Source organism: Amblyraja radiata, chromosome 2 (assembly GCF_010909765.2).
Source record: "Amblyraja radiata isolate CabotCenter1 chromosome 2, sAmbRad1.1.pri, whole genome shotgun sequence".
In the NCBI taxonomy this organism is placed as follows: Eukaryota; Metazoa; Chordata; class Chondrichthyes; order Rajiformes; family Rajidae; genus Amblyraja; species Amblyraja radiata.
Genome location: NC_045957.1, coordinates 124,865,850 through 124,890,878, shown reverse-complemented (window position 1 = coordinate 124,890,878; position 25,029 = coordinate 124,865,850). Strand labels below are relative to the sequence as shown.

Genomic DNA, 25,029 nt, shown 5'->3' with positions numbered 1-25,029 from the left:
CATTTGGTGTTTTTTTAAAGTTTATTCTTTTCCCTCGGTGTGGGAAGAAGGGTCTCGACCTGAAACGTCACCCATTCCTTCTCTCCAGAGATGCCTGACCCGCTCTAATGAGTTACTCCAGCATTTTGTGTCTACCTTCGTGGGAAAGTATATGTTGGGTTTGTGAGAGAACAATAGGATTTTAAAAAATATATAGATTTTGGGCAATCAAATTACTTATGTATCAGATGTCAAATTGGATTGCTCACTGCAATTTAGTTATTTTCAAAATTGTGTCCCATTTGCATGTGTTTGGTCCATATATACCTCTAAACCTTTTGAGGGTAGGGACGGGTGCGTTGGGGGGAGCCTGCAGCTGGGAGCGAGGGAGTATTGCGTTCGGGAACCAGTCCTCCCCTGTGACTACGCTCCCACCCCTCAAACTCTACCCCCCTCCCACTCTGCCTCAGAGGGCGGTGGAAGCAGGTTCTCTGGATGATGGGGCTCTTAAAAATAGCGGAGTCAGGGGAGAAGGCAGGAACGGGGTACAGATTGGGGATGATCAGCCATGATCACATTGAATGGCGGTGCTGGCTCGAAGGGCCAAATGGCCTGCTCCTGCACGTATTGTCTATTGTCACTCCCTCTCTGCCCCTCTCCCACTCCCTCTCTGCCCCCCTCCCATTCCCTCTCTGCCCCCCTCCCACTCCCTCTCTGCCCCCCTCCCACTCCCTCTCTGCCCCCCTCCCACTCCTTCTCTGCTCCCACACCTCCCGTCGGCTGCGTTGGGGGAGCACTGCACTTGGTCTAGTAAAAAATAAAGTCCTAGCCTGCCCAACCTCTCTCGAGAGAGCTCAAGTCCTGTCAATATCCTTGTAAAAGTCTGGGAGCTGACTGGTTGTGACACCTTCCTCATCCTCAGAGTATAGCCACTCCCTGGATTACTTAATGATCCAAGAACTCTCGAACCCAGATTCCGGCTTCCAGCAATGCTGTTAGCTAAGATCACAAAAGTTAATTAGCACAGATTTTAGTTGGATCTTAGAATTAGTCAATAGGTACAGATTTGTACTGGAGAATGCAAACCTGCAGGGTCACAGCGCCAGAGTTACAGCCCGTGTTACATAATCAAGTCCCTGTGATTCTGACAGTCGGCTTATGTTGGGACGAAGAAGAGAGAATTTGTGCTTTCAACCCATTTTGTTGGAAGGAATCTGAAGTGTGAAGAACAAATGCTATTTTAATTCGTTCTATTTAGTTACTGCCAAGTTAATTAAAAGTACGAAACATCAGAAATGCAAGTGTCACTTTGATTTTGACTTGGGCAGTAATGTAAAGGATGGTGAACTTGTTGCTTTAGTCTGAACATGTATGTCAAGCTGTTGGTCTGTTTACACCACAGCTCTGCTTCCCGTGGTTTGTGGTAGGAAATCTTATGTCTGTATTGCATCCTGATTTGAGTCATATCGGTTGTGGTAGAAATCGAGAGTGTTAAGTAGTGGCTTTTGGGGGGAAAAACATAATATTCTGCTGTACAAGAAGCAGCGGATATAGCCCAGATCTCAGGGTGAGGGGAGAAAGATTCAATAGGAGGTACACAAAAATGCTGGAGAAACTCAGCAGGTGCAGCAGCATCTATGGAGCGAAGGAAATAGGCAATGTTTCGGGCCGAAACCCTTCTTCAGACGTTTCAGCCCGAAACGTTGCCTATTTCCTTCGCTCCATAGATGCTGCTGCACCCGCTGAGTTTCTCCAGATTTTTTGTGTATCTTCGATTTTCCAGCATCTGCAGTCCCTTCTTCAACAAGGTTCAATAGGAACCTGTTTCAGGGTGGTGGGTGTATGGAACGAGCTGCTAGATGAGGTTTTTGAGGGAGGTACTATCACAACGTTTAAAAAAAACATTTGGACAGATACATGGATAGGATGTTCAGAGGGATATGGACCAATGGAGGCAGATGGGACTAGTGTGATAACTCTCGAGCTTTTCGTTTGTGTTGTCTGTTGTGTTTCTTTACACTTGGATAAAAGATGCATTAAAATAGCTTCTGAGATCATTGGGGTTTGCAAGTCTTCCTTACTACTTTTGAATCTTTTATCCAACCTTTCTACTTGTGAATCCTTGTCCTTGTTATATTCCCAAAGACTAGCTTAGATGTGGCATCTTGGTCGGTATGGGCAAGCAGGGCCTGTTTCTGGGGCTGCATCTATCATTGGGAGATTTGTAGGTGATTTTCCACTAGGTGCTATTGCAGTTGGATCAACAGGAAACCAGTATGTGTGTGTGTGTGTATGTAGAGCAAAGATCAGGCCAGATCGGCACTGCAAGGAGCCAGGAACCACAAAATACATGAGCCGTTTAAAAGGTGAACAAATGGGTTACTTTATTCAGGCATAAAAGGTTTGTTAATACATGCACATTTGTCCTCTAACATAAAGTTGTTGTTGTTGTTGTTGTTGCTGCTACGAGGCTTGAGCTGAGCCCCTGCTGAGGTGGAAGGACACTCACTCCGAGAGAGAAGAGAGGTGGTCAGCTCAAAGTAAGGGAGAGAGAGAGGGTTCGTTATATATCCCAGGACACACCCCTGTACCCCGTGGCAACTCCTCCTTGCCATTGCCCAGTCACGTGACCCTACCCCCGACCGCTGAGGGTATTGTTCCATGGTGATACATGTGATAATTAAACCCTCCTGGCTCCTGACATTGTTTTTCTAAATTTAAGCAGGGATAGATATGCGTGTAGGTACACAAAAATGCTGGAGAAACTCAGTGGGTGCAGCAGCATCTATGGAGGGAAGGAAATAGGTGACGTTTCGGGCCGAAACCCTTCTTCAGACCAGCTGGAGAAGGGTTTCGGCCCGAAACTTCACCTATTTCCTTCGCTCCATAGATCCTGCTGCGCCCACTGAGTTTCTCCAGCATTTTTGTGTACCTTCGATCTTCCAGCATCTGCAGTTCCTTCTTGAACACATAGATATGCATGTAACGTGCCTGTCAGGCTGCTAGTAAGTGCCAATGTGGTGTGAAATGATGAGATTCCAGGACATCCTTGTTGATCACTGTTCCTCTGCCCTCGTCAGACGGAAGCATATTCTTTTAATGAATATTTATATCACTCCCCATTGTTGCAGTTTAACTCTTGCCCTGCACATGAGCCTGAGTCATCTGTTCTGCATGAAGCAGCAGTAGAAGTGCTTGTCTCCTGCACTTCCTCAACAAATGTTGCCCACCTGCCCCTCTGATACTCCACCTGGATGGTTATAACAAGAATGTGATGCCTATTGGTCACAGTTTAATGTTGCAATGTGAATATGATCTAATGTGGACAGGCAGCGTCTGTGGTTAGTGTTTCGCATCACCTTACTACTTATAAATACATAGATACATAGAAAATAGGTGCAGGAGTAGGCCATTCGGCCCTTCGAGCCTGCACCGCCATTCAATATGATCATGGCTGATCATCCAACTCAGTATCCCGTACCTGCCTTCTCTCCATACCCCCTGATCCCTTTAGCCACAAGGGCCACATCTAACTCCCTCTTAAATATAGCCAATGAACTGGCCTCAACTATCTTCTGTGGCAGAGAGTCCCAGAGATTCACCACTCTCTGTGTTTTTCTCATCTCGGTCTTAAAGGATTTCCCCCTTATCCTTAAGCTGTGACCCCTTGTCCTGGACTTCCCCAACATCGGGAACAATCTTCCTGCAAATCTTTTATCTCCAACTTTTTTACTTGTGAATTCTTGTCCTTGTTATATTCCCAAGGACTAGCTTACATGTGGCATCTTGGTCGGCATGGGCGAGTTGTGCCGCAGGGCCTGTATCCTTGTAGCTGAACTGCAAATGTGATTGGTAATGGGTTTAACAAGGAACGAGACGGTGAAAATGAACAAACACATCATGAGACAAAGTGAGGAGGTTCTGAATCTTGACAACCAATGACTAATGTATTAAATTCTTAAGGTGGATGTGGAAATGTTTCCATTTTCTTGGATGTAAAAACTGTGCACCCCACTCAGCGTGGTCTGTGCCAGGATGTGGTCGGTGCCAGGGGTGTGTGGTCTCTGCCAGGGGGCCTGTCACTGGATGTTCACCATAGAGATTGTGTGTGTCAGTCTGGTTACTATCTCCAAAGGATCTTTCCCTAGGGCAGGGGAACCAGGGACCATATAACCATATAACAATTACAGCACGGAAACAGGCCATCTCGGCCCTTCTAGTCCGTGCCGAACACTTACTCTCACCTAGTCCCATTTACCTGCACTCAGACCATAACCCTCCATTCCTTTCCCGTCCATATACCTATCCAATTTATTTTTAAATGATAAAAACGAACCTGCCTTCACCACTTCCTCTGGAAGCTCATTCCACACAGCTACCACTCTCTGAGTAAAGAAGTTCCCCCTCATGTTGCCCCTAAACTTTTGTCCCTTAATTCTCAAATCATGTCCTCTTGTTTGAATCTTCCCTATTCTCAATGGAAAAAGCTTATCCACGTCAACTCTGTCTATCCCTCTCATAATTTTAAAGACCTCTATCAAGTCCCCCCTTAACCTTCTGCGCTCCAAAGAATAAAGACCTATCTTGTTCAACCATTCTCTGTAACTTAGGTGCTGAAACCCAGGCAACATTCTAGTAAATCTCCTCTGTACTCTCTCTATTTTGTTGACATCCTTCCTATAATTTGGCGACCAGAATTGTACACCATATTCCAGAATTGGCCTCACCAGTGCCTTGTACAATTTTAACATTACATCCCAACTTCTATACTCAATGCTCTGATTTATAAAGGCCAGCACACCAAAAGTTTTATTTACCACCCTATCTACATGAGATTCCACCGTCAGGGAACTATGCACAGTTATTCCTCGATCTCTCTGTTCAACTGCATTCCTCAATTCGCTACCATTTACCATGTACGTCCTATTTTGATTTGTCCTGCCAAGATGTAGCACCTCACACTTATCAGCATTAAACTCCATCTGCCATCTTTCAGCCCACTCTTCCAAATGACCTAAGTCCCTCTGTAGACTTTGAAAATCTACTTCATTATCCACAACACCACCTATCTTAGTATCATCTGCATACTTACTAATCCAATTTACCACACCATCATCCATATCATTGATGTATATGACAAACAAGAGTGGACCCAACACAGATCCCTGACGCACCCCACTAGTCACCAGCCTCCAACCTGACAAACAGTTATCCACCATTACTCTCTGGTATCTCCCATTCAGCCACTGTTGAATCCATCTTGCTACTCCACTATTAATACCCAACAATTGAACCATCTTAACCAACCTTCCATGAGGAACCTTGTCAAAGGCCTTACTGAAGTCCATATGGACAACATCCACTGCTTTACCCTCATAAATTTCCCTAGTAACCTCTTCAAAAAATTCAAGAAGATTAGTCAAACATGACCTTCCAGGCACTAATCCATGTTGACTGTTCCTAATCAGACCCTGTTTATCCAGATGATTATATATTATCTCTAAGTATCCTTTCCATTAATTTGTACGCCCACCACTGACGTCAAACCAACAGGTCTATAATTGCTAGGTTTACTCTTAGAACCCTTTTTAAACAATGGAACAACATGCGCCCATCCCCGGCACCATTCCCGTTTCTAATGATATTTGAAATATTTCTGTCATAGCCCCTGCTATTTCTACACTAACTTCCCTCAATGTCCTAGGGAATATCCTGTCAGGACCTGGAGACTTATCCACTTTTAACTTCTACACTAATTTCTACACTAACTTAAACATAGGTTTAAGGTCAGAGGGGGAAGATTTAATATTAAGGTCAGAGGGGGAAGATTTAATAGGAACCTGAGGCAACTTTTTCATTCAGAGGGCGGTGGGTATGTGGAACTAACTGCCAGAGGAGGTAGTTGAGGTAAGTGCTAACAATATTTGGACAGGACAGGTTGAGAGGGATATGAATCTATTGTGGGCAGGTGGGACTAGCATAGACTGGGCAACGGCATGGGTCAGTTGGACCGAATGGTATTTATCTATGCGATATAACTCTGACATATAAAATTATTAAGGGATTGGACACGCTAGATGCAAAAAACATGTTCCCGATTTTGGGGGAGTCCAGAACCAGGGGCCACAGTTTAAGAATAAGGGGTGGGCTATTTGGTACGGCGTTCAGGAAAAACATTTTCACAGAGTTGTGAATTTCTGGAATTCTCTGCCTTAGAAGGCAGTGGAGGCCAATTCACTGGATGCATTCAAAAGAGAGTTAGACAGAGCTCTTAGGGCTAATGGAATCAAGGGATATGGGGAGAAGGCAGAAACGGGGTACTAATTGTGGATGATCAGCCGTTATCACATTGAATGGTAGTGGTGGCTCGAAGTGCCTAATGGCCTACTCCTGCACCTATTGTCTATGTATCTGACTTAATTGTCCTATGAGTGTATGTGATTGGTTGCAAGATGATGGAGGAGTTAACAATAGTATTAGTGCAGGGTGAGTGTAACTGGGTAATGGTCTGTGTGGACGTAGCAGGCCAAAGGGTCTGCTTCTCTGCTTCCTACTCTAAAGGCCACCCTTCCAAGTTGCATGCTGTTCTGCACATTGACCTGTCCTGTGATACAGCAACACTTTTCAACCCTAGAAGGATTTTTACCCCAACCTGAAATAACCTCTACATCTATACAGCTTCCTTTCCTTGTTAGTACATTGCTCCCAGTGCTGTAAGATTAGTGTAAATGGGTGGTCGATATCAGCACGCATCTGGTGGCCTGATGGGTCTTTGTGGTGCATCTCTCATGGACTGTCAACCAGGATTCCTTCTTAAATGCATGTTGCCCCTGCTCAATCCTATTATTATTTTGCAATAGTCCTATTAATAATTTATGGCTTCGAGCATTTTCCCAAATAAAGCCTGGCTATAATTCCATTTCCTTCCCCTCAGTTCCCCACTTGTTTGTTTGACAGGCTGATGTCATTCTGGGCTTGCTATCTGTTAATACTGACATTTTGCCAAACTATTTTATGGGTTACTATCAATTTTCAGTAATAAAGAGAATGTTTGAAATACACAGCATCTGCAGGGTGAATTATTTTTGGGTTGAGGATCCCTGTTTAAAACCAGAACACTTTCAACAGAAGCTGTCTGATTTTTAGTATTTTGTTTGTTTCAGATCTTTAGTATAGCTTCTAGAGATGGTGAGGAAGCAGTCAGTCTGCGGGACCAGCGATCCAGCACACACGAGGGACAATTTACAATTATGCCAAGCCAATTAACCTGCAAACTTGTACATCTTTAGAGTGCGCGAGGGAACTGGAGATCCTGGAGAAAACCCACGCAGGTCAAGGGGAGAACGTGCAAACTCCGTACGGACAGCACCCGTAGTCAGGGTCGAACCAGTGTCTCTGGCGCTGTAAGGCAGTAACTCCACTGCTGTGCCATTGTGCCGCCTTCTAGTGTTTTCGATTTTCTGCCCCGTAAAATGTTGCTTGTATCCAATCATGCTGAATTTTTGTATTAGAAAACTGTCTGTTGAAGATTATAACACGCCACTGTCATACCACATGGAAACCTTCCATGCCAACCTAGATGCCCGGTCTAAGCTAGTCCCATCTACCACACATCTCTTCTATCCATATTTCTGTCAGTTTGTAGCAGTCCAAACGTTGTTTAAATCTTGTTATTGTGTCTGTCTCAACTACTTCCCGTGACAGATCATTCCATATAGTGCGGTGTGGAAAGAGTTGCCCCTCGGGTTCCTATTGTATCTTCCCCGTCTCGCCTTAAACCTGTGACGTCTAGTTCTTAGTTCTTGCCTTATCTAACTAACGTTAGTTTTGGAGAGCTGTACTTGTGTTCCTCGGTCCCTCTGTTCAGCACTTCCCAGGCTCTGCCACATGCACACACAGCTGAGGTCCCTGGACATGATACCTGGTTTAGGCAAGTGTCTAGGAGGTGAAGTCGTAGCTGGCCAAGGCTCCTGTGGCACCTCATGATGCAACGTGTCAGCATCTGCCTTGGCTGGTGAATGCGGCAGAGTTTTAGAAAGGAGCCGAGGAGGAACTTCTTTACTCAGAGGGTAGTTAATCTGTGGAATGCATTGCCACCGAGGGCAGTGGAAGCCAAGTCAGTATATATCTAGAACCATGGGTCACAGTTTAAGAATAAGGGGTAGGCCATTTAGGATTGAGATGAGGAAAAACCTTTTCAGCCAGAGAGTTGTGAATCTGGAATTCTCTGCCACAGAAGGCAGTGGAGGCCAATTCACTAGATGTATTCAAGAAAGAATTAGATTTAGCTCTTAGGGCTAACAGAATCAAGGGATATGGGGAGAAAGCAGGAACAGGGTACTGATTCTGGATGATCAGCCATGACCATATTGGCCCGAAGGGCCGAATGACCTACTCCTGCACCTATTTTTTGTGTTTGAGGCAGAGATAAACACATTCTTGATGAGAACGGGTGTCGGGGGTTATGGAGAGAAGGCAGGAAAATGGGATGAGGAGGCAAGGATTAGCCAGATTGAATGGTGGAGTAGTCTTGTTGGGCTGAATAGCCTAATTCACTTGCTATACCTTGTGAACTTGTTTCACTCGGTCTGTTCATGCATCGTCAGACATGAGAGGATGTGGTGGTGACCAGTCAACAGTGGCGTCACGCCTACATTTTATTGCGGCACTGAGTTAATAATCGCAGTATTGACGAGGCTTGGATTTTGGTTGTGTTCCCTACCTATATTCAGTAACTGAATCTTGTTCGGTATCTCAACATTTTCAGCAGTGATTTGTGAATTTTGTATGGGTGAATTTGCATTGTCTGAACTGCCACGGTGCAGAGATCACCTATATTTCTGATAAAGGTCATGGGACCAGGATGGATAAATTGGAGTTAATAATGAACATGGGTAGAGTTAATGTGTTACTGCCGAGGGTTCAATGTTCTTCTCCCCAAAGTTTGTTATGCCTCTAACCTTTCACTTTCCTCTTTTGTCTTCTCCATTTCAAATTGAATAACGTTGAGAGAGTAATACAGATTTTGGAGGAGACAAGTTCTTGCTCATTTGCTCACAGTGCCACAGCATGGCACTGAGTGGCTTGGAGGCTTACACAAGATGGCATGCTCTGCTTGTGAGTGAAGTATTGGAAAGTGCTTGGGGGAAAGGTTGCATGTGTGTTTTTTCTTCCAGTGCCCACAGCAGAGGTCTGTTTGGGTAATGCTTTAATTATGTTCCTGGTAAGTCCTGAGACAATGGGAAAGGTTTGAAACACATGGCCGCTGTAAACTTGTCACAGATTTACTCGGTCCATTCGCATAATCTGTGGGAAGAGCAGTTCTGCAGCTCTCCTTGATATGGCTGTGGGGATCGATCGGTGTGAAACATAGAAAATAGGTGCAGGAGGAGGCCATTCGAGCCAGCACCGCCATTCACTGTGAACATGGCTGATCATCCACAATCATTAACCTGCATTTGCCTTCTCCCCGTATCCCTTGATCCCGCCAGCCCCAAGAGTTCTATCTAACTCTCTTTTAAATTCATCCAGTGAATTGGCCTCCACTGCCTTCTGTGCCAGAGAATTCCCAAATTCACAACTCTCTAGGTGAATTTTTTTTTTTTTTTCTCATCTCAGTTTTAAATGGCCTCCCCATTATTTTTAAACTAATTGGACCCTGGTTCTGGACTCTCCCCAACATTGGGAACATTTTCCTTGCATCTAGATTGTACAGTCCTTTTATAATTTTATATGTTTCTATAAGGGGTCCTCTCATCCCTCTAAATCCCAGTGATACTGTGGACAATGCGCTTGGTGCAGCCTTTGATACTTCTGCAAATGTGCGGTGCTGAATGTTGTCACTTTACCATTGACTGGAAATACAGCAACTGCCTATTTTTAATAGTTTGATTGCGGTCCTTTTATTGCCAACAATTAGTGGTGTACAGGGATGGCAGTAAACACCGTGCTAGAGTAACTTAGCAGGACGGGCAGCATCTGTGGAGGAATGGACAGACAACGTTTAATGGCCTTAGATGCTGCCTGGCCCGAGCTATCCCAGCGCATTATTTTGCTCAGGTTTAGCTTGGGCCAGGCAGCATCTGACCATTAAACGTTGTCTGTCCATTCCTCCACAGATGCTGCCTGTCCTGCTATGTTCCTTGCGTCTCCATTATAGGGCAGGCAGAATGGAGGAGGATATTGTCTTTCCAGATGTTAGGTTTGAGGCCCTTCATTCATATTTCAGTGGGAGCGTGGATCACGTACGCCTCTAGTGGAAAGCATTCGCCTGGCTAAAACATGTGGGGAGGTGATGCTGATAGTTTTACAGTGTGGAAGATTATTCTCTGCCCCCACTGAGATAACCTAGCAGACAGCACACCAAGCAAATGTGTAATTAGGAAGATTGGTTGTTGTCAAAACACCAGATCTATAGAAATATGCAGTTACTATGTATCTTCTATTCTGCACATCCCGAGCAAGCAATAGAATCTTTATTCAGAGGTTCAGAAGAATGGAGAGGATGCAGCCACACAGCTGTATTCTCACCTGCGTGGTGACAAGATCACATCTGTACATAATAGCAAAGTAATATGTGACCTCCGCCTCGTGATCATGTTGGCTACTTCACATTTGCTTTGTTAAAGCCATGTGAACAAAATTACTTGAGGCAGAGTCCCACCCACCGCAGAGTTGCTCAGCTACTCACTCAGTTGCTGCTGTTTGGTTAGTGATGGTCTTATCAGATGGTGTCATGGCCCACACTTTGTTGTGTGGGTGTTTCGTCTACGCGTGTTACACGTTGGCTCTTGTCTGGGCAATTGTGTGTGGGCTCCTTGTCTAGGTGTGTTTTGTAATTCCTCCACTCAAGCAGCAGGCTTTTGTGGAAAGAATAGTTTAGGGATAGAAACAGGCCCCCACGCACGAGGGACAATTTTACATTTATTCCAAGCCAATTAACCCACGCGGTTACGGGGAGAACGTACAAACTCTGTACAGACAGCACCCGTGGTCTGGATTGAACCCGGGACTAGCTTGGTGACTTTGTTGTATGTGTGCATTGAACAGAAGTGTCGGTGGTTCAGCTGGCATTGATAGCCGTCATAGATAGTCGGTCGTCAATGTAAACTCTCCTTCAGCACACCATGACCCATCTAGACTAATTCCGTTTGCCTGTTTAGGACCGTATACCTAGTATACTGTGCTTGTCTGTGTCCGGATATGAATCGCTGCACACCAATACAATCTGCAGCAAGTTCCCCTTTACATCTGCCTTGTCTTTCAGACCCCAGTGTGGGTTTTTCTGTTCAATGCCGGTGGAGAAATATAGTTGGTCACATTATGATGTAGACTGTTAAAACAAAACACTCACATCAGAGAGAGCGAGAACTAGATTACACAGTCACGCAGCTGGTAGTGCTGCTGCCGCCTCAGCGCCTTAGAGCCATGTTCATTCTTGATGTCGATGCCGTCGGTGTGGAGTTTGCACGTTCTCCCCCTGACTTCAGTGCTCTGGTTTTCTCCCACATTCCAAAGAAATGTCCAGTAAGTTGACTGGCCTCTACTTTTCTCCCTAAAGTTAGTGGTGGGATCTTGAAGAGATGTTGAGAATGTGGGAGGATAACAAACGCTGGTGTAGCGTAAATGTTTGGTGTTCGGTGTAGACGCGATGGGCTGAAGGGTCTGTTTCTGTGCTAAATTTTATACTAATGGTACACTCGAGTTAACTGTCAATTATTTAGTTTTCCTCCCAGGAGGGAAATTAATCTGCCAACCGTCATAAAAAAATACTAAATCTGTGAAACATGAAAATAAAGCGATGCGTGGCAAGGCTTTGGGGATGTGCAAATATTGGAGGGGGGAGGAGGGGAGTCGGTCTCAGTCTACCCCACGACAGAAGGGGGAGGAGTTGTACAGTTTGGTAGCCACAGGGAAGAAGGATCTCCTGTGGCGTTCTGTGCTGCATCTTGGTGGGACCAGTCTGTTGCTGAAGGTGCTCCTCAGGTTGACCAGTGTGTCACGGAGGAGGTGAGCTAGTATTGTCCAGGATGTTCCACAGTTTGAGGAGCATCCTCCCCTCCAAGACCACCTCCCATGAATCCAACTCCACTCCCAGGACGGAGCCAGCCTTCCTGATGAACTTGTTGATCCTATTGGCGTCCGTAGCCTTCGCCCTGCTGCCCCAGCACACGGCAGTGAAGAAGATGGCGCTGGCCACCACTGATTGGTAGAATATCTGCAGCATCTCACTGCAGACATTGAAGGAGCGAAGCCTTCTCAAAAAGTACAGGCGGCTCTGTCCCTTCTTGTACAGGGCCTCAGCGTTCCTGGACCAGTCCAGTTTACTGTCCAGGTACACTCCGAGGTATTTGTACTCCCTGGTAAACTGCACACCCACTCCCTTGTGTTCCTCTCCTCCTAAAGGCCACCACTAACTCTTTAATGTTGTCGGTGTTGAGCTGTAGGTGATTCAGCCCACACCACTCAACAAATTTGTTGACTACACCTCTGTATTCAGCTTCCCTCCCCTCACTGATGCAGTCCACAATTGCAGAGTCATGTGAAAACTTCTGCCGGTGGCAGGAGACGGAGTTGTATCTAGTCCGAGGTGTAGATGGTGAACAGGAAGTGCGAGAGGTCCGTCCCCTGTGGGGCCCCTGTGTTGCTCACCACCATGTTCGAGACACAGTTCTGTAGCCTGACATATTGTGGTCGTCCAGTCAGGTAGTTGGTGATCCAGGATACCAATGGAGCATCCACCCGCATCTTTGTCAGTTTGCTCCCTATAGTGCAGGCCGGATGGTGTTAAAAGCTCTGGAGAAGTCAAAACACAATCTGCTGCCACAATTGCAATCAAGCCCCATCCACAGATAATAAAGTTTTAAAACAGTGGAGCGATTGTAAAGAATGATAGCAGATCCATTTCTGTGACCAACACGCAGTCACCTAGCTTGGGCACCATCTTGGTTTCCATGACTGGATGGCACTGTTGTGGTAGTTACTTGCCCTAATCAAATGATTATTTACCAAACATAGCATTTACGTTATAATGTTTTTGTTTGGTACGTTGAACAAGCTATCAAACTTATAGCGGGTCAGGAGAATTGTATGGAAGAAATGATTGGACAATGGTTGAATCTCGAGATTGCGTTATATACTTTAAATTGGTGATATGATTCATGTTGCCCAATGTATTGTCTTGTGGAGTGATCTGGGGAGGAGAATGGAGGGTGTGGTGAGTGTGTTGAATGCACTGCTGGGGATGGGGGTTGAAGCAGATACCTTAGTGGCATTTAAACAACTTTTGGATAGGCATATAGAAATGGAGGGATATGGGTGATAGATCAGTGATGTCTTAGCGGCATGTTAGGCACAGACCTTGTGGACGGAATGGCCTATTCCTGTGTTCTGTGTTCTAAACCAATAACAGTGGTACCAGTGGGTCTGTAGGAACAGTGGGTAATGGTTCCTGAAGAGGATTAGGGCTGGTCTCCAAGTATCATTGGTTTATTATTATTGATATCATTGAATATTATATATTTATCTGCGTGTGACTGCGTTAATGGACCTGTTCAGTTGCAACGTGTGTGGAATGTCACTGTTACACAGCTGGTACATATGACAATTAAACATATATATATCTATCTATCTGCTCCTTTGCCCATCTGTTGTATGGTGTGTCTGATGTGTTTGGGTAACTTTCAAAACAAAGCTTATCCCTGAACATGTGACAGTAATAAACCTAAACCTAATACTTTTTAAGCTTTGTTTCTAATCTTGCTGTCATTTGTGTTTCAGGTATTGGAAATATAAAGCTACGGCTGAACTAAGTTGGAGAGATGACGACACCAGGTACAGAATGTCTTTATGTACTTGTCCCGTAATTCCCCAGTCCTGTGTACAGTGAAAAGCTTTTGTTGCGTGCTAACCGGTCAGCGGAAAGACAATACATGTTTACAATCCAGACATTTACAGTGTATACATGATAAAGGGCCTAACGTGAATAATGTTTAGTGCAAGGTAAAGTTCAATCAAAGATAATTGGAGGGACTATGATGAGGTAGGTAGTTGTGCAGGACTGCTCCAGTTGTTATGCAGCTAAAAACTATTTGAGGTTTGATTGTATTGAAAATGTTTCTGCTTGCTGAACCTTTGTTCAGTCCTCGGTACTGATCTGCAGCTGGATCATCTGTGCCACCTGTCTTGTAGGTAAAGGTGTTGCTACACTTGTATGCATACTACAGATCTCTAGTACACCACTAGATACATTTCCATACTACTGATCTAGTAGTACACCACTAGATACTGCTCCTTACTACTGATCTTGGTTTGGCAGCAACATTTATATTATTAAAATGTCAAGCTTCTCTGATTAGAGATCATATTTTATTTAGAATGATCTAGTTCAGGATTTCAAATGGTTCAAGTTATTAGACCGTGGATGAATATCTATTAAGAACAGATTTATAGAACATGGAACAGTACAGGAACAGGCCCTTCAGCCCATAATGTCTGTGCCAAACATGATGCTGACCAACTCTTCTGCCTGCACTTGATCCATATAACCATATAACAATTTACAGCACGGAAACAGGCCATCTCGACCCTTCTAGTCCGTGCCGAACACGTATTCTCCCCTAGTCCCATATACCTGCGCTCAGACCATAACCCTCCATTCCTTTCCCGTCCATATAACTATCCAATTTATTTTTAAATGATAAAAACAAACCTGCCTCCACCACCTTCACTGGAAGCTCATTCCACCTTCAGGGAACTGTGCACAGTTATTCCTAGATCCCTCTGTTCAACTGCATTCCTCAACTCACTACCATTTACCATGTACGTCCTATTTTGATTTGTCCTGCCAAGATGTAGCACCTCACACTTATCAGCATTAAACTCCATCTGCCATCTTTCAGCCCACTCTTCCAACTGGCATAAATCTCTCTAGACTTTGAAAATCTACTTCATTATCCACAACCCCACCTATCTTAGTATCATCTGCATACTTACTAATCCAATTTACCACACCATCATCGAGATCATTGATGTACATGACAAACAACAGTGGACCCAACACAGATCCCTGTGGCACCCCACTAGTCACTGGCCTCCAACCTGACAAACAACCATCCACCATTACTCTGGCATCTCCCATTCAGCCACTGTTAAATCCATCTTGCTACTCCACCATTAATACCCAACAATTGAACCTTCTTAACCAACCTTCCGTGAGGAACCTTGTCAAAGGCCTTACTGAAGTCCATATATACAACATCCACTGCTTTACCCTCATCAATTTCCCGAGTAACCTCTTCAAAAAATTCAAGAAGATTAGTCAAACATGACCTTCCAGGCACAAATCCATGTTGACTGTTCCTAATCAGACCCTGTTTATCCAGATGCTTATATATATTATCTCTAAGTATCCTTTCCATTAATTTTTCCACCACTGACGTCAAACTAACAGGTCTATAATTGCTAGGTTTACTCTTAGACCCCTTTTTAAACAATGGAACAACATGCGCAGTACGCCAATCCTCCGGTACTATTCCCGTTTCTAATGACATTTGAAATATTTCTGTCATAGCCCCTGCTATTTCTACACTAACTTCCCTCAATGTCCTAGGGAATATCCTGTCCGGACCTGGAGACTTATCCACTTTTATATTTCTCAAAAGTGTCAGTACTTCCTCTTCTTTGAATCTCATAGTTTCCATAGCTACTCTACTTGTTTCCCTTGCCTCACATAATTCAATATCCTTCTCCTTGGTGAATACCGAAGAAAAGAAATTGTTCAATATCTCCCCCATCTCTTTTGGCTCTGCAGATAGCTGTCCACTCTGACTCTCTAATGGACCAATTTTATCCCTCGTTATCCTTTTGCTATTAATATAGCTGTAGAAACCCTTTGGGTTTACTTTCACCTTACTTGCCAAAGCAACCTCATATCTTCTTTTAGCTTTTCTAATTTCTTTCTTAAGATTCTTTTTACATTCTTTATACTCCTCAAGCACCTCATTTACTCCATGCTGCCTATAATTATTGTAGATCTCTCTCTTTTTCTGAACCAAGTGTCCAATTTCCCTTGAAAACCATGGCTCTTTCCAATTTTTACTATTTCCTTTCAACCGAACAGGGACATAAAGATTCTGTACTCTTAAAATTTCACCTTTAAATGTCCTCCATTTCTCTTCCACATCTTTCCCATAAAACAAACTCCCAATTTATTCCTTTTAAATCCTTTCGCATCTCCTCAAAGTTAGCATTTCTCCAATCAAAAATCTCAACCCTAGGTCCAGTTCTGACCCTCTCCAAAGTCAACAAAATAGAGAGAGTACAGAGGAGATTTACTAGAATGTTGCCTGGGTTTCAGCAACTAAGTTACAGAGAAAGGTTGAACAAGTTAGGGCTTTATTCTTTGGAGCGCAGAAGGTTAAGGGGGGACTTGATAGAGGTTTTTAAAATGATGAGAGGGATAGACAGAGTTGACGTGGAAAAGCTTTTCCCACTGAGAGTAGGGAAGATTCAAACAAGGGGACATGACTTGAGAATTAAGGGACTGAAGTTTAGGGGTAACATGAGGGGGAACTTCTTTACGCAGAGAGTGGTAGCTGTGTGGAATGAGCTTCCAGTGAAGGTGGTGGAGGCAGGTTCGTTTTTATCATTTAAAAATAAATTGGATAGTTATATGGATGGGAAAGGAATGGAGGGTTATGGTCTGAGCGCAGGTATATGGGACTAGGGGAGACTATGTGTTCGGCACGGACTAGAGGGGTCGAGATGGCCTGTTTCCGTGCTGTAATTGTTATATGGTTATATGGTTATATTGAAACTAATGGTATTGTGATCACTGGTCCCGAACTGTTCCCCAAGGCATACCTCCGCCACCTGACCCGTCTCATTTCCTAACAGGAGGTCCAGCACCGCCCCTTCTCTAGTAGGTACTTCTATGTACCTACTAGATCTATATCTCTCCATTCCCTGCATATCAATGTGCTTATCCAAAAGACTCACACCACTATCATATCTGCCCCCAAAGGCACATTCCAGGCATCCACCACCCTCCATGTAAACAAAACGTGTACTCTTCAGAAGTGTCCCGATCCAAAACGTCACCTATCCATGTTCTCCACAGATACTGCCTGACCTGCTGAGTTACTCCAGCACTCTGTGAAACGTCACCTATCCATGTTCTCCACAGATGCTGCCTGACCCGCTATAAGTTAAACCATCATTTTGTGTCCTTTTAGCTTCAGGTTTATTATTGTCACGTGTACTGAGGTACAGTGAAAAGCTTTGTTTTGCATGCTGTCCAAATCAGATACCACTATACATAAATACAATAAAAACTCGAGTAAGATAGGTGGACTAAAGGATGCAGGATATAGTTCTCAGCATTGTAACACATCAGTTTCTGGATATGGCACGCCTGTGATTTGATATGGTATACGCATGTATTAACTAATGCAGTGGGATCTCCGCATGGTAATACAGTTAGTGGAGGTGGCACACCTGTGTAACATAAGGGCCATGTATTGACCAACATCATGGTGTTTAGCACTAACTAACATTAGTTTCTAGACATGATACACCTGTGATATAACATAAGGGCCATGTATTGACTAATGCAATGATTCTCCATATTGTAACACAGTTTCTAGAGATGATACACCTGTGATATAACTAACGCAATGCTGTCTCCCCTTGCTTGGCAGCAGCTGACTTGATGGAGCTGGACATGGCATTGGAGCCGGACAGGAAAGCCCAGGTCAGCCACTGGCAGCAGCAGTCCTACCTGGATTCAGGCATTCACTCTGGGGTCACCACCACCGCCCCATCCCTCAGTGGCAAGGGCAATCCAGAGGAGGAGGACGTGGACACCAGCCATGTGCTGTATGAGTGGGAGCAAGGTTTCTCCCAGTCCTTCACCCCTGAGCAAGTCACGGGTGAGTTAAACGTTCTTCAATCTCCTTCCAAAGTCAGCTTGCTGTTGCACTCTAATGAATTGGTATAGCGGCTTTATTCTGTGAAAGTTCCCTGGAGTTTAAATTGTCACATGTTGATGTAGCAGAATGACTCATGATGCACCCATCCAGAGCAGTGAGAGTTGTGTTTACCTGTCTTTAACAGGTCAATGTTTTCTAATGATACTTGGGTTTAGTTGTATTTCACGGGTCTATGTTTGATGATAGTTGTGTTTAGTTTAGAGATACAGCGCAGAAACAGGCTCTTCAGCCCACCAAGTCCACGCCAACCAGCGGTCCCCGCACGTTTACATTATCCTACCCACACTAGGGACAATTTACAATTATACCAAGCCAATTAACCAACAAGCCTGTACGTCTTTCGAGTGTTTGAGGGAACCAGAGCACCCGGAGAAAACCCATGCAGTAACGGGGAGAACGTACAAACTCCGTACAGACAGCACCCGTAGTCAGGATGGAACCTGGGTCTCTGGTGCTGTGAGGCAGCAACTCTACCCGCTGCGCCACTGTTGTCTTTCACGGGCCTATGTTTGCAATGATAGTGGTGTTTCACTGGTTTCACAATCTATGTTTGTGATCATTGTATTTAGCTGTGTTTCACGGTCTGTGTTTGCTTGTCGCCCTGTGCTCCAGACATCGATGGGCAGTATGCCATGACCAGAGCTCAGCGAGTCCGTGCTGCCATGTTCCCCGAGACACTGGACGAGGGCATGCAGATCCCAACCACGCAGTTCGATGCTGCGCACCCCACCAATGTACAGCGCCTGGCTGAGCCGTCGCAGATGCTGAAGCACGCAGTGGTGAACCTGATCAACTATCAGGATGATGCCGAACTGGCCACTCGAGCCATTCCAGAGCTGACCAAACTACTAAATGACGAGGACCAGGTAGGCAGCTTCAGACATTACACCGAGCATCCAGACATTACACCCCAGCTCCCAGACATTACACCCCAGCTCCCAGACATTACACCCCCAGCCCCCAGACATTACACCCCAGACATTACACCCCAGTCCCCAGACATTACACCCCAGACATTGCGCCCCAGTCCCCAGACATTGCGCCCCAGCCCCCAGACATTGCGCCCCAGCCCCCAGACATCACGCCCCAGGCCCCAGACATCACGCCCCAGGCCCCAGACATCGCGCCCCAGCCCCCAGACATTGCGCCCCAGCCCCCAGACATTACACCCCAGTCCCCAGACATTACAGCCCAGACATTACACCCCAGTCCCCAGACATTGCACCCCAGACATTACACCCCAGTCCCCAGACATTACACCCCGCTCCCCAGACATTACGCCCGTCCCCAGACATTGCACCCCAGTCCCCAGACATTGCACCCCAGTCCCCAGACATTACACCCCAGTCCCCAGACATTACACCCCGCTCCCCAGACATTACGCCCGTCCCCAGACATTGCACCCCAGTCCCCAGACATTGCACCCCAGTCCCCAGACATTACACCCCAGCCCCCAGACATTACACCCCAGCCCCCAGACATTACACCCCAGCCCCCAGACATTACACCCCAGCCCCCAGACATTACACCCCAGCCCCCAGACATTACACCCCAGTCCCCAGACATTACACCCCAGCCCCCAGACATTACACCCCAGTCCCCAGACATTACACCCCAGCCCCCAGACATTACACCCCAGCCCCCAGACATTACACCCCAGCCCCCAGACATTACACCCCAGCCCCCAGACATTACACCCCAGCCCCCAGACATTACACCCCAGCCTGTAGACCACAACAAATCAACAAACATTCACTGCTTTAAGAAGGAACTGCAGTTGATAGAAAATCGAAGGTAGATAAAAAGCTGGAGAAACTCAGCGGGTGAGTCAGCATCTATGGAGTAAAGTAAATAGGCAACGTTTTGGGTCAAAACCTTTCTTCTGCTTCTTCTCTTAAGATTGATCAAAATAATATTTTCTAAAGCTTCAAGTTGATTTCTGATTGTGTTCACAATCAGATTTTTATTGAAGCCAACTTCTCATTGGTATTTTGCTTTTTAGTGATGTTCGATAAATGACCACTGAAATACCAATTTGTGTTCACTTCTTTAATTTAATTCTGATTTGTTCAGGTTTTTGCTCTTGGTGTGGGCATCTGCAGACAACACTTGCCCATTGAGTGCAAGTTCTGGCTAGTAATCTTGTGTGGTAGGTTGATCTTTGGAACGGACACATAGATGATGCACGGATATATTTGTGGGTCAGCTCCACTCTGTCCAGAAGCTTAACATTAGTGCCTCGTTCTCACTGAGGCCAATGTAAGTCACAACAAGCAATTGTTAATTCAGTCTAAAGTTGCTGCTGTTTGGTATTTGTGTAATGTATATAATTAACCAGAATCGATTAGAGAAAGGCCTGGATAGAGTGGATTTGGAGAGGATGTTTCCACTAGTGGGAGAGTAGGAAGGAGCTGAGGAGGAATTTCTTTAGTCAGAGGGTGGTGAATCTGTGGAATCCATTGCCACAGACGGCTCTGGAGGCCGTCCATGGATATACTTAAGGCAGAGATAGATAGATTCTTTATTAGTGTCAGGGATGGATCTACCGTGTACACAGCTATTAAAACCTCTGCTTGTCTCCTTCAGGTTGTGGTGAACAAGGCTGCCGTGATGGTCCACCAACTGTCCAAGAAGGAGGCCTCTCGGCACGCCATCATGCGCTCCCCGCAGATGGTGTCGGCCATTGTCCGCACCATGCAGAACACTAACGACGTGGAGACGGCTCGCTGCACCGCCGGCACGCTACACAATCTCTCACATCACCGCGAAGGCTTGCTGGCCATCTTCAAATCCGGAGGCATCCCCGCCCTGGTCAAAATGCTCGGGTATGTTCAGCACCAACGCCAGCACCAGCCCCGACATCTAGACACAATCATCTTGCTCCAGCACCAGCCTCGACATCTAGTCACAATCATCTTGCTCCAGCACCAGCCCCGACATCTAGTCACAACCATCTTGCTCCAGCAACCCCGACATCTAGACACAATCATCTTGCTCCAGCAACCCCGACATCTAGACACAATCATCTTGCTCCAGCACCAACCCCAACATCTAGTCACAATCATCTTGCTCCAGCACCAGCCCCGACATCTAGACACAATCATCTTGCTCCAGCACCAGCCCCGACATCTAGACACAATCATCTTGCTCCACCAACCCTGACATCTAGACACAATCATCTTGCTCCACCAACCCCAACATCTAGTCACAATCATCTTATCCTGGTTTGGTTTCAACTGTGTTTGTGTTTCTGTTCCCACACTGGTACTTGTAATCTGGTGATGCAACCGTTTTGTAGCTGTGCCGTGTTGGTAAAACCATGTTTTCCGGGGGTAACGCATAGAGCAGAGTCCAAGTACCTCATTAAGGATAAATCATTTGGTCTTTGTAAGCCTTAATGGTTTGAGCATTTACTTGGAGTGGGAGTAGGGGAAGAGTAAATTAAAAAAGAACATAGTGGGTGGTCTTAAATATATTAAATTCACCACATTTAACCCCATAATTTAATATTTACTAGACTAATCTGTATTAAATGTTGCAGATCTCCAGTGGATTCTGTGCTGTTCTACGCTATAACAACCCTTCACAACCTGTTGCTGCACCAGGAAGGAGCAAAGATGGCTGTGCGTCTGGCTGGTGGCTTGCAGAAGATGGTCGCCTTACTAAATAAGACCAATGTCAAATTCCTGGCCATCACTACAGATTGCCTTCAGATTTTGGCATACGGAAACCAAGAAAGCAAAGTAAGTGAAGATAAACACAAAGCTGGAGTAACACAGCGGGTCAGACAGCATCTCTGGAGAAAGGGAATAGGTGGTGCTTCGGGTCGAGACCCTTCTTCAGACTGAGTCAAGGGGGGGGAATGGAAACGAGAGATATCGCGGGTCGAGACCCTTCTTCAGACAGAGTCGGGGGGGGGGGGGGGGGAATGGAAACGAGAGATATAGACGATGATGTCGCGAGATGTAGAACAAATGAAAGAGAGATATGCAAAAAAGTAACAATGATAGAGGAAATGGGCCATTGTTAGCTGTGGACTAGGTGGGAACGAGTAGACAATGGGACTCAACAAGACGACTTTGAAGCTGGTGTGACTTGGGTGGGGGAGGGATGGAGAGAGAGGGGATGCAAGGGTTACTTGAAGTGAGAGAAATCCATTTTCACACCACTGCCCAAGCGAAATATGAGATGCTGTCCCTCTAATTTGCGTTTAGCCTCACTCTGACAATGGAGGAGACCTAGGACAGAAAGGTCAGTGTGGGAATGGGAAGGAGAATTAAAGTGTCTAGCAGCCGGGAGATCAGGTAGGTGCAGGCGGGCTGCGTGAAGGTGTTCCGCGAAACGATCGCCCGGTCTGCGTTTAGTCTCGCCGATGTATAAGAGTCCACATCTTGAACAACGGATACAGAAGATGAGGTTGGAGGAGGTGCAAGTGAACCTCTGCCTCACCCGAAAGGACTGTTGAGCTTCAACAATGAGACGGGGAGTCTGTGACTTGTTGCCTCTGTTGTCTAGCTGATCATCCTGGCCAGTGGGGGGCCCCAGGCCCTGGTGAACATCATGAGGACCTACACCTACGAGAAGCTGCTGTGGACCACCAGCCGTGTGCTGAAGGTGCTGTCTGTCTGCTCCAGCAACAAGCCTGCTATCGTGGAGGCCGGTGAGTGTCTCGGCTGTAGTTGTTGCTCCTCTTGACCCAAGGCAGTGAGTGGACCCTGTATAAATGATCTTGCCTTCATTTACAGGTGGCATGCAGGCCCTGGGATTGCACCTAACCGACCCCAGCCAGCGACTTGTGCAGAATTGTCTCTGGACCTTGAGAAATCTGTCAGATGCTGCCACAAAGCAGGTAATCATTAGTCATTTTGATGCAATAAGCTGGAGAAATCAATGTGGTGCACTGTCCCCACCTCGTTGCTGGTGTCCCATTCACCTCCACCTTGTTGCTGGTGTCCCATTCACCTCCACCTCGTTGCTAGTGTCCCATTCACCTCCACCTTGTTGCTGGTGTCCCATTCACCTCCACCTCGTTGTTAGTGTGTCTCATTTACCTCCACCTTGTTGCTAGTGTGTCTCATTCACCTCCACCTTGTTGCTAGTGTGTCTCATTCACCTCCACCTCGTTGCTGGTGTCCCATTCACCTCCACCTCGTTGCTGGTGTGTCTCATTCACCTCCACGTTGTTGCTAATGTCCCATTCACCTCCACCTTGTTGCTGGAGTGTCTCATTCACCTCTACCCCATTGTGGACACTGGAGCGTCCATTGAACTGATGCATTAGAATGCTGCGAAGTATATTCTGCACTCTGTATCTTCCCCATTACTCTACCTATTGTACTTGGATAGATTATTGAATATAAAAGCTGTTAGTATAGCATGCATAACAGAGCTTCTCACTGTACCTCTGTACACGGAACAAGAATAAACCTCCGGCCAAATGCCTAACTGCTTTTACAAAATCTGGATGAATGCAGTTTTTGAACAAGTTGGATGGGGAGATTTATTGTGTGTTGGCCGTGCAGATCTGGGGATTAATGTTGGTCCTGGGGATCTATGTAGCAACCTTCTGGCTTTCTCTGCATGATTATTTGTGGTTGGATGGTGTGCGTTGCTGTTGAGTTTGAGCCCTTGTGGCCCTGACCCTAACCGCTGGTTTCTGTGTGCAGGAGGGGATGGAAGGTCTCCTGGGAACCTTGGTGCAGCTCCTGGGCTCGGATGACATCAACGTGGTGACATGCGCAGCGGGCATCCTCTCCAACCTGACCTGTAACAACTACAAGAACAAGATGATGGTCTGCCAAGTGGGAGGGATCGAGGCATTAGTCCGCACCGTGCTGCGGGCTGGAGACAGAGAGGACATCACCGAACCCGCCATCTGTGCCCTTCGCCATCTAACCAGCAGGCATCAGGATGCGGAGATGGCCCAGAACGCGGTCAGGCTGCACTACGGCCTGCCGGTGGTGGTTAAACTCCTGCATCCTCCATCTCACTGGCCTCTCATCAAGGTAATTAGCCGGCCCTCTGTGGGCAATAAGCCTTGGGTTGGTGTGCGGTCACCAGGATGTCCAATGAACAACAAACACACAATGTAGAGCAGCACCGTGCTAAACATGATGCCAAGTTAACCTTGATCCATATCTCTCCATTCCCTGCATATCCATGTGTCAGTGTAAATGCCAGCACATGCAGCAGCGCATTACAGGCATCCACCACCCACTATGTCCCACACATCTCCTTTAAACTTAACGCTTGCCCTCCAGTATTATGGCATTTACACCACGGCAAAAAAGGTTTTGACTGGCTTCCTCACGTAATTTTATATACTTGTGTCAAGTCTTCCCTCAACCTCCAGCATTCAAGAGAATTTTGAAACTGAGTGAATCTGAGCTGAGTTAGTCAGCAGAGACAACACACTAGCAACAGTAACAGGTTGGAGGTTTGGTCAGTTACGACAGCAAACTCAACACGATCAGTATAGTTTCGTTCCGTCAAGCTCGCTTCGAAAACAGCTTTGAGTGAACTTGAGAGAAATGGGGTCTTTGATTCTAGACGAGCTCCTGGTCCACGTAGATCTACAAACTGTTCACTCGTGACGGCTGATGGGGTCTTGACAAGGCAGTGCCTCTCGTGCAGCTTTACCTCGGGGTGGGAGATTGCAACTTTCACATGGTCCGTTTCGACGAATGCAATCAACCTGGCGTGCACAATCAAATAAGACCAAATAAAGTTGTCCTACAGCTTTAGGCTGTGCACGCCATACGCAAGAAGAGAAGCTTAACCTCGCTCTCCACAAACATTCCCCACCCACCCCAACACCCATCTCTTTCGCCAGTCTGTACCCACAGATACTAGTTCAAATGTAACGTGTTGCTTTCACTGCCTCTCACCCACTCATCTTCAGCATTTCTACTAGTTCAGTAAATTACATATTTGTACCATTGAAGTTCTTTATTGCATCAAAGATGCCTACTGTCAGTAAACGTATTTTCCTTTTGTCCTGACATATTGGGCTTCTGTGCTGGTGATGCTGGGGAAACGCTTTCTGCATACACGTCACATG

General features: G+C 46.0%; 1 protein-coding gene across 4 annotated transcripts in view; it reads left to right on the top strand.

Annotated features, from left to right (window-relative positions):
• ctnnb1 (catenin beta 1) overlaps positions 1–25,029 on the top strand; it is a 43,658-nt gene that overhangs the window by 9,962 nt on the left and 8,667 nt on the right. For 2 of the 4 annotated variants that reach the window (XM_033015072.1, XM_033015082.1), the window contains exons 2-9: positions 13,759–13,812; positions 17,682–17,909; positions 18,582–18,835; positions 20,556–20,794; positions 21,511–21,712; positions 22,485–22,629; positions 22,715–22,818; positions 23,636–23,974. In XM_033015072.1, the coding sequence (XP_032870963.1) occupies positions 13,800–13,812; positions 17,682–17,909; positions 18,582–18,835; positions 20,556–20,794; positions 21,511–21,712; positions 22,485–22,629; positions 22,715–22,818; positions 23,636–23,974 (1,524 nt within the window). In that variant the 5' untranslated portion in view covers positions 13,759–13,799. Of the gene's footprint in view, positions 1–13,758; positions 13,813–17,678; positions 17,910–18,581; positions 18,836–20,555; positions 20,795–21,510; positions 21,713–22,484; positions 22,630–22,714; positions 22,819–23,635; positions 23,975–25,029 lie in introns of all 4 variants that reach the window. The other 2 variants (XM_033015053.1, XM_033015064.1) reach the window with 1 other exon arrangement.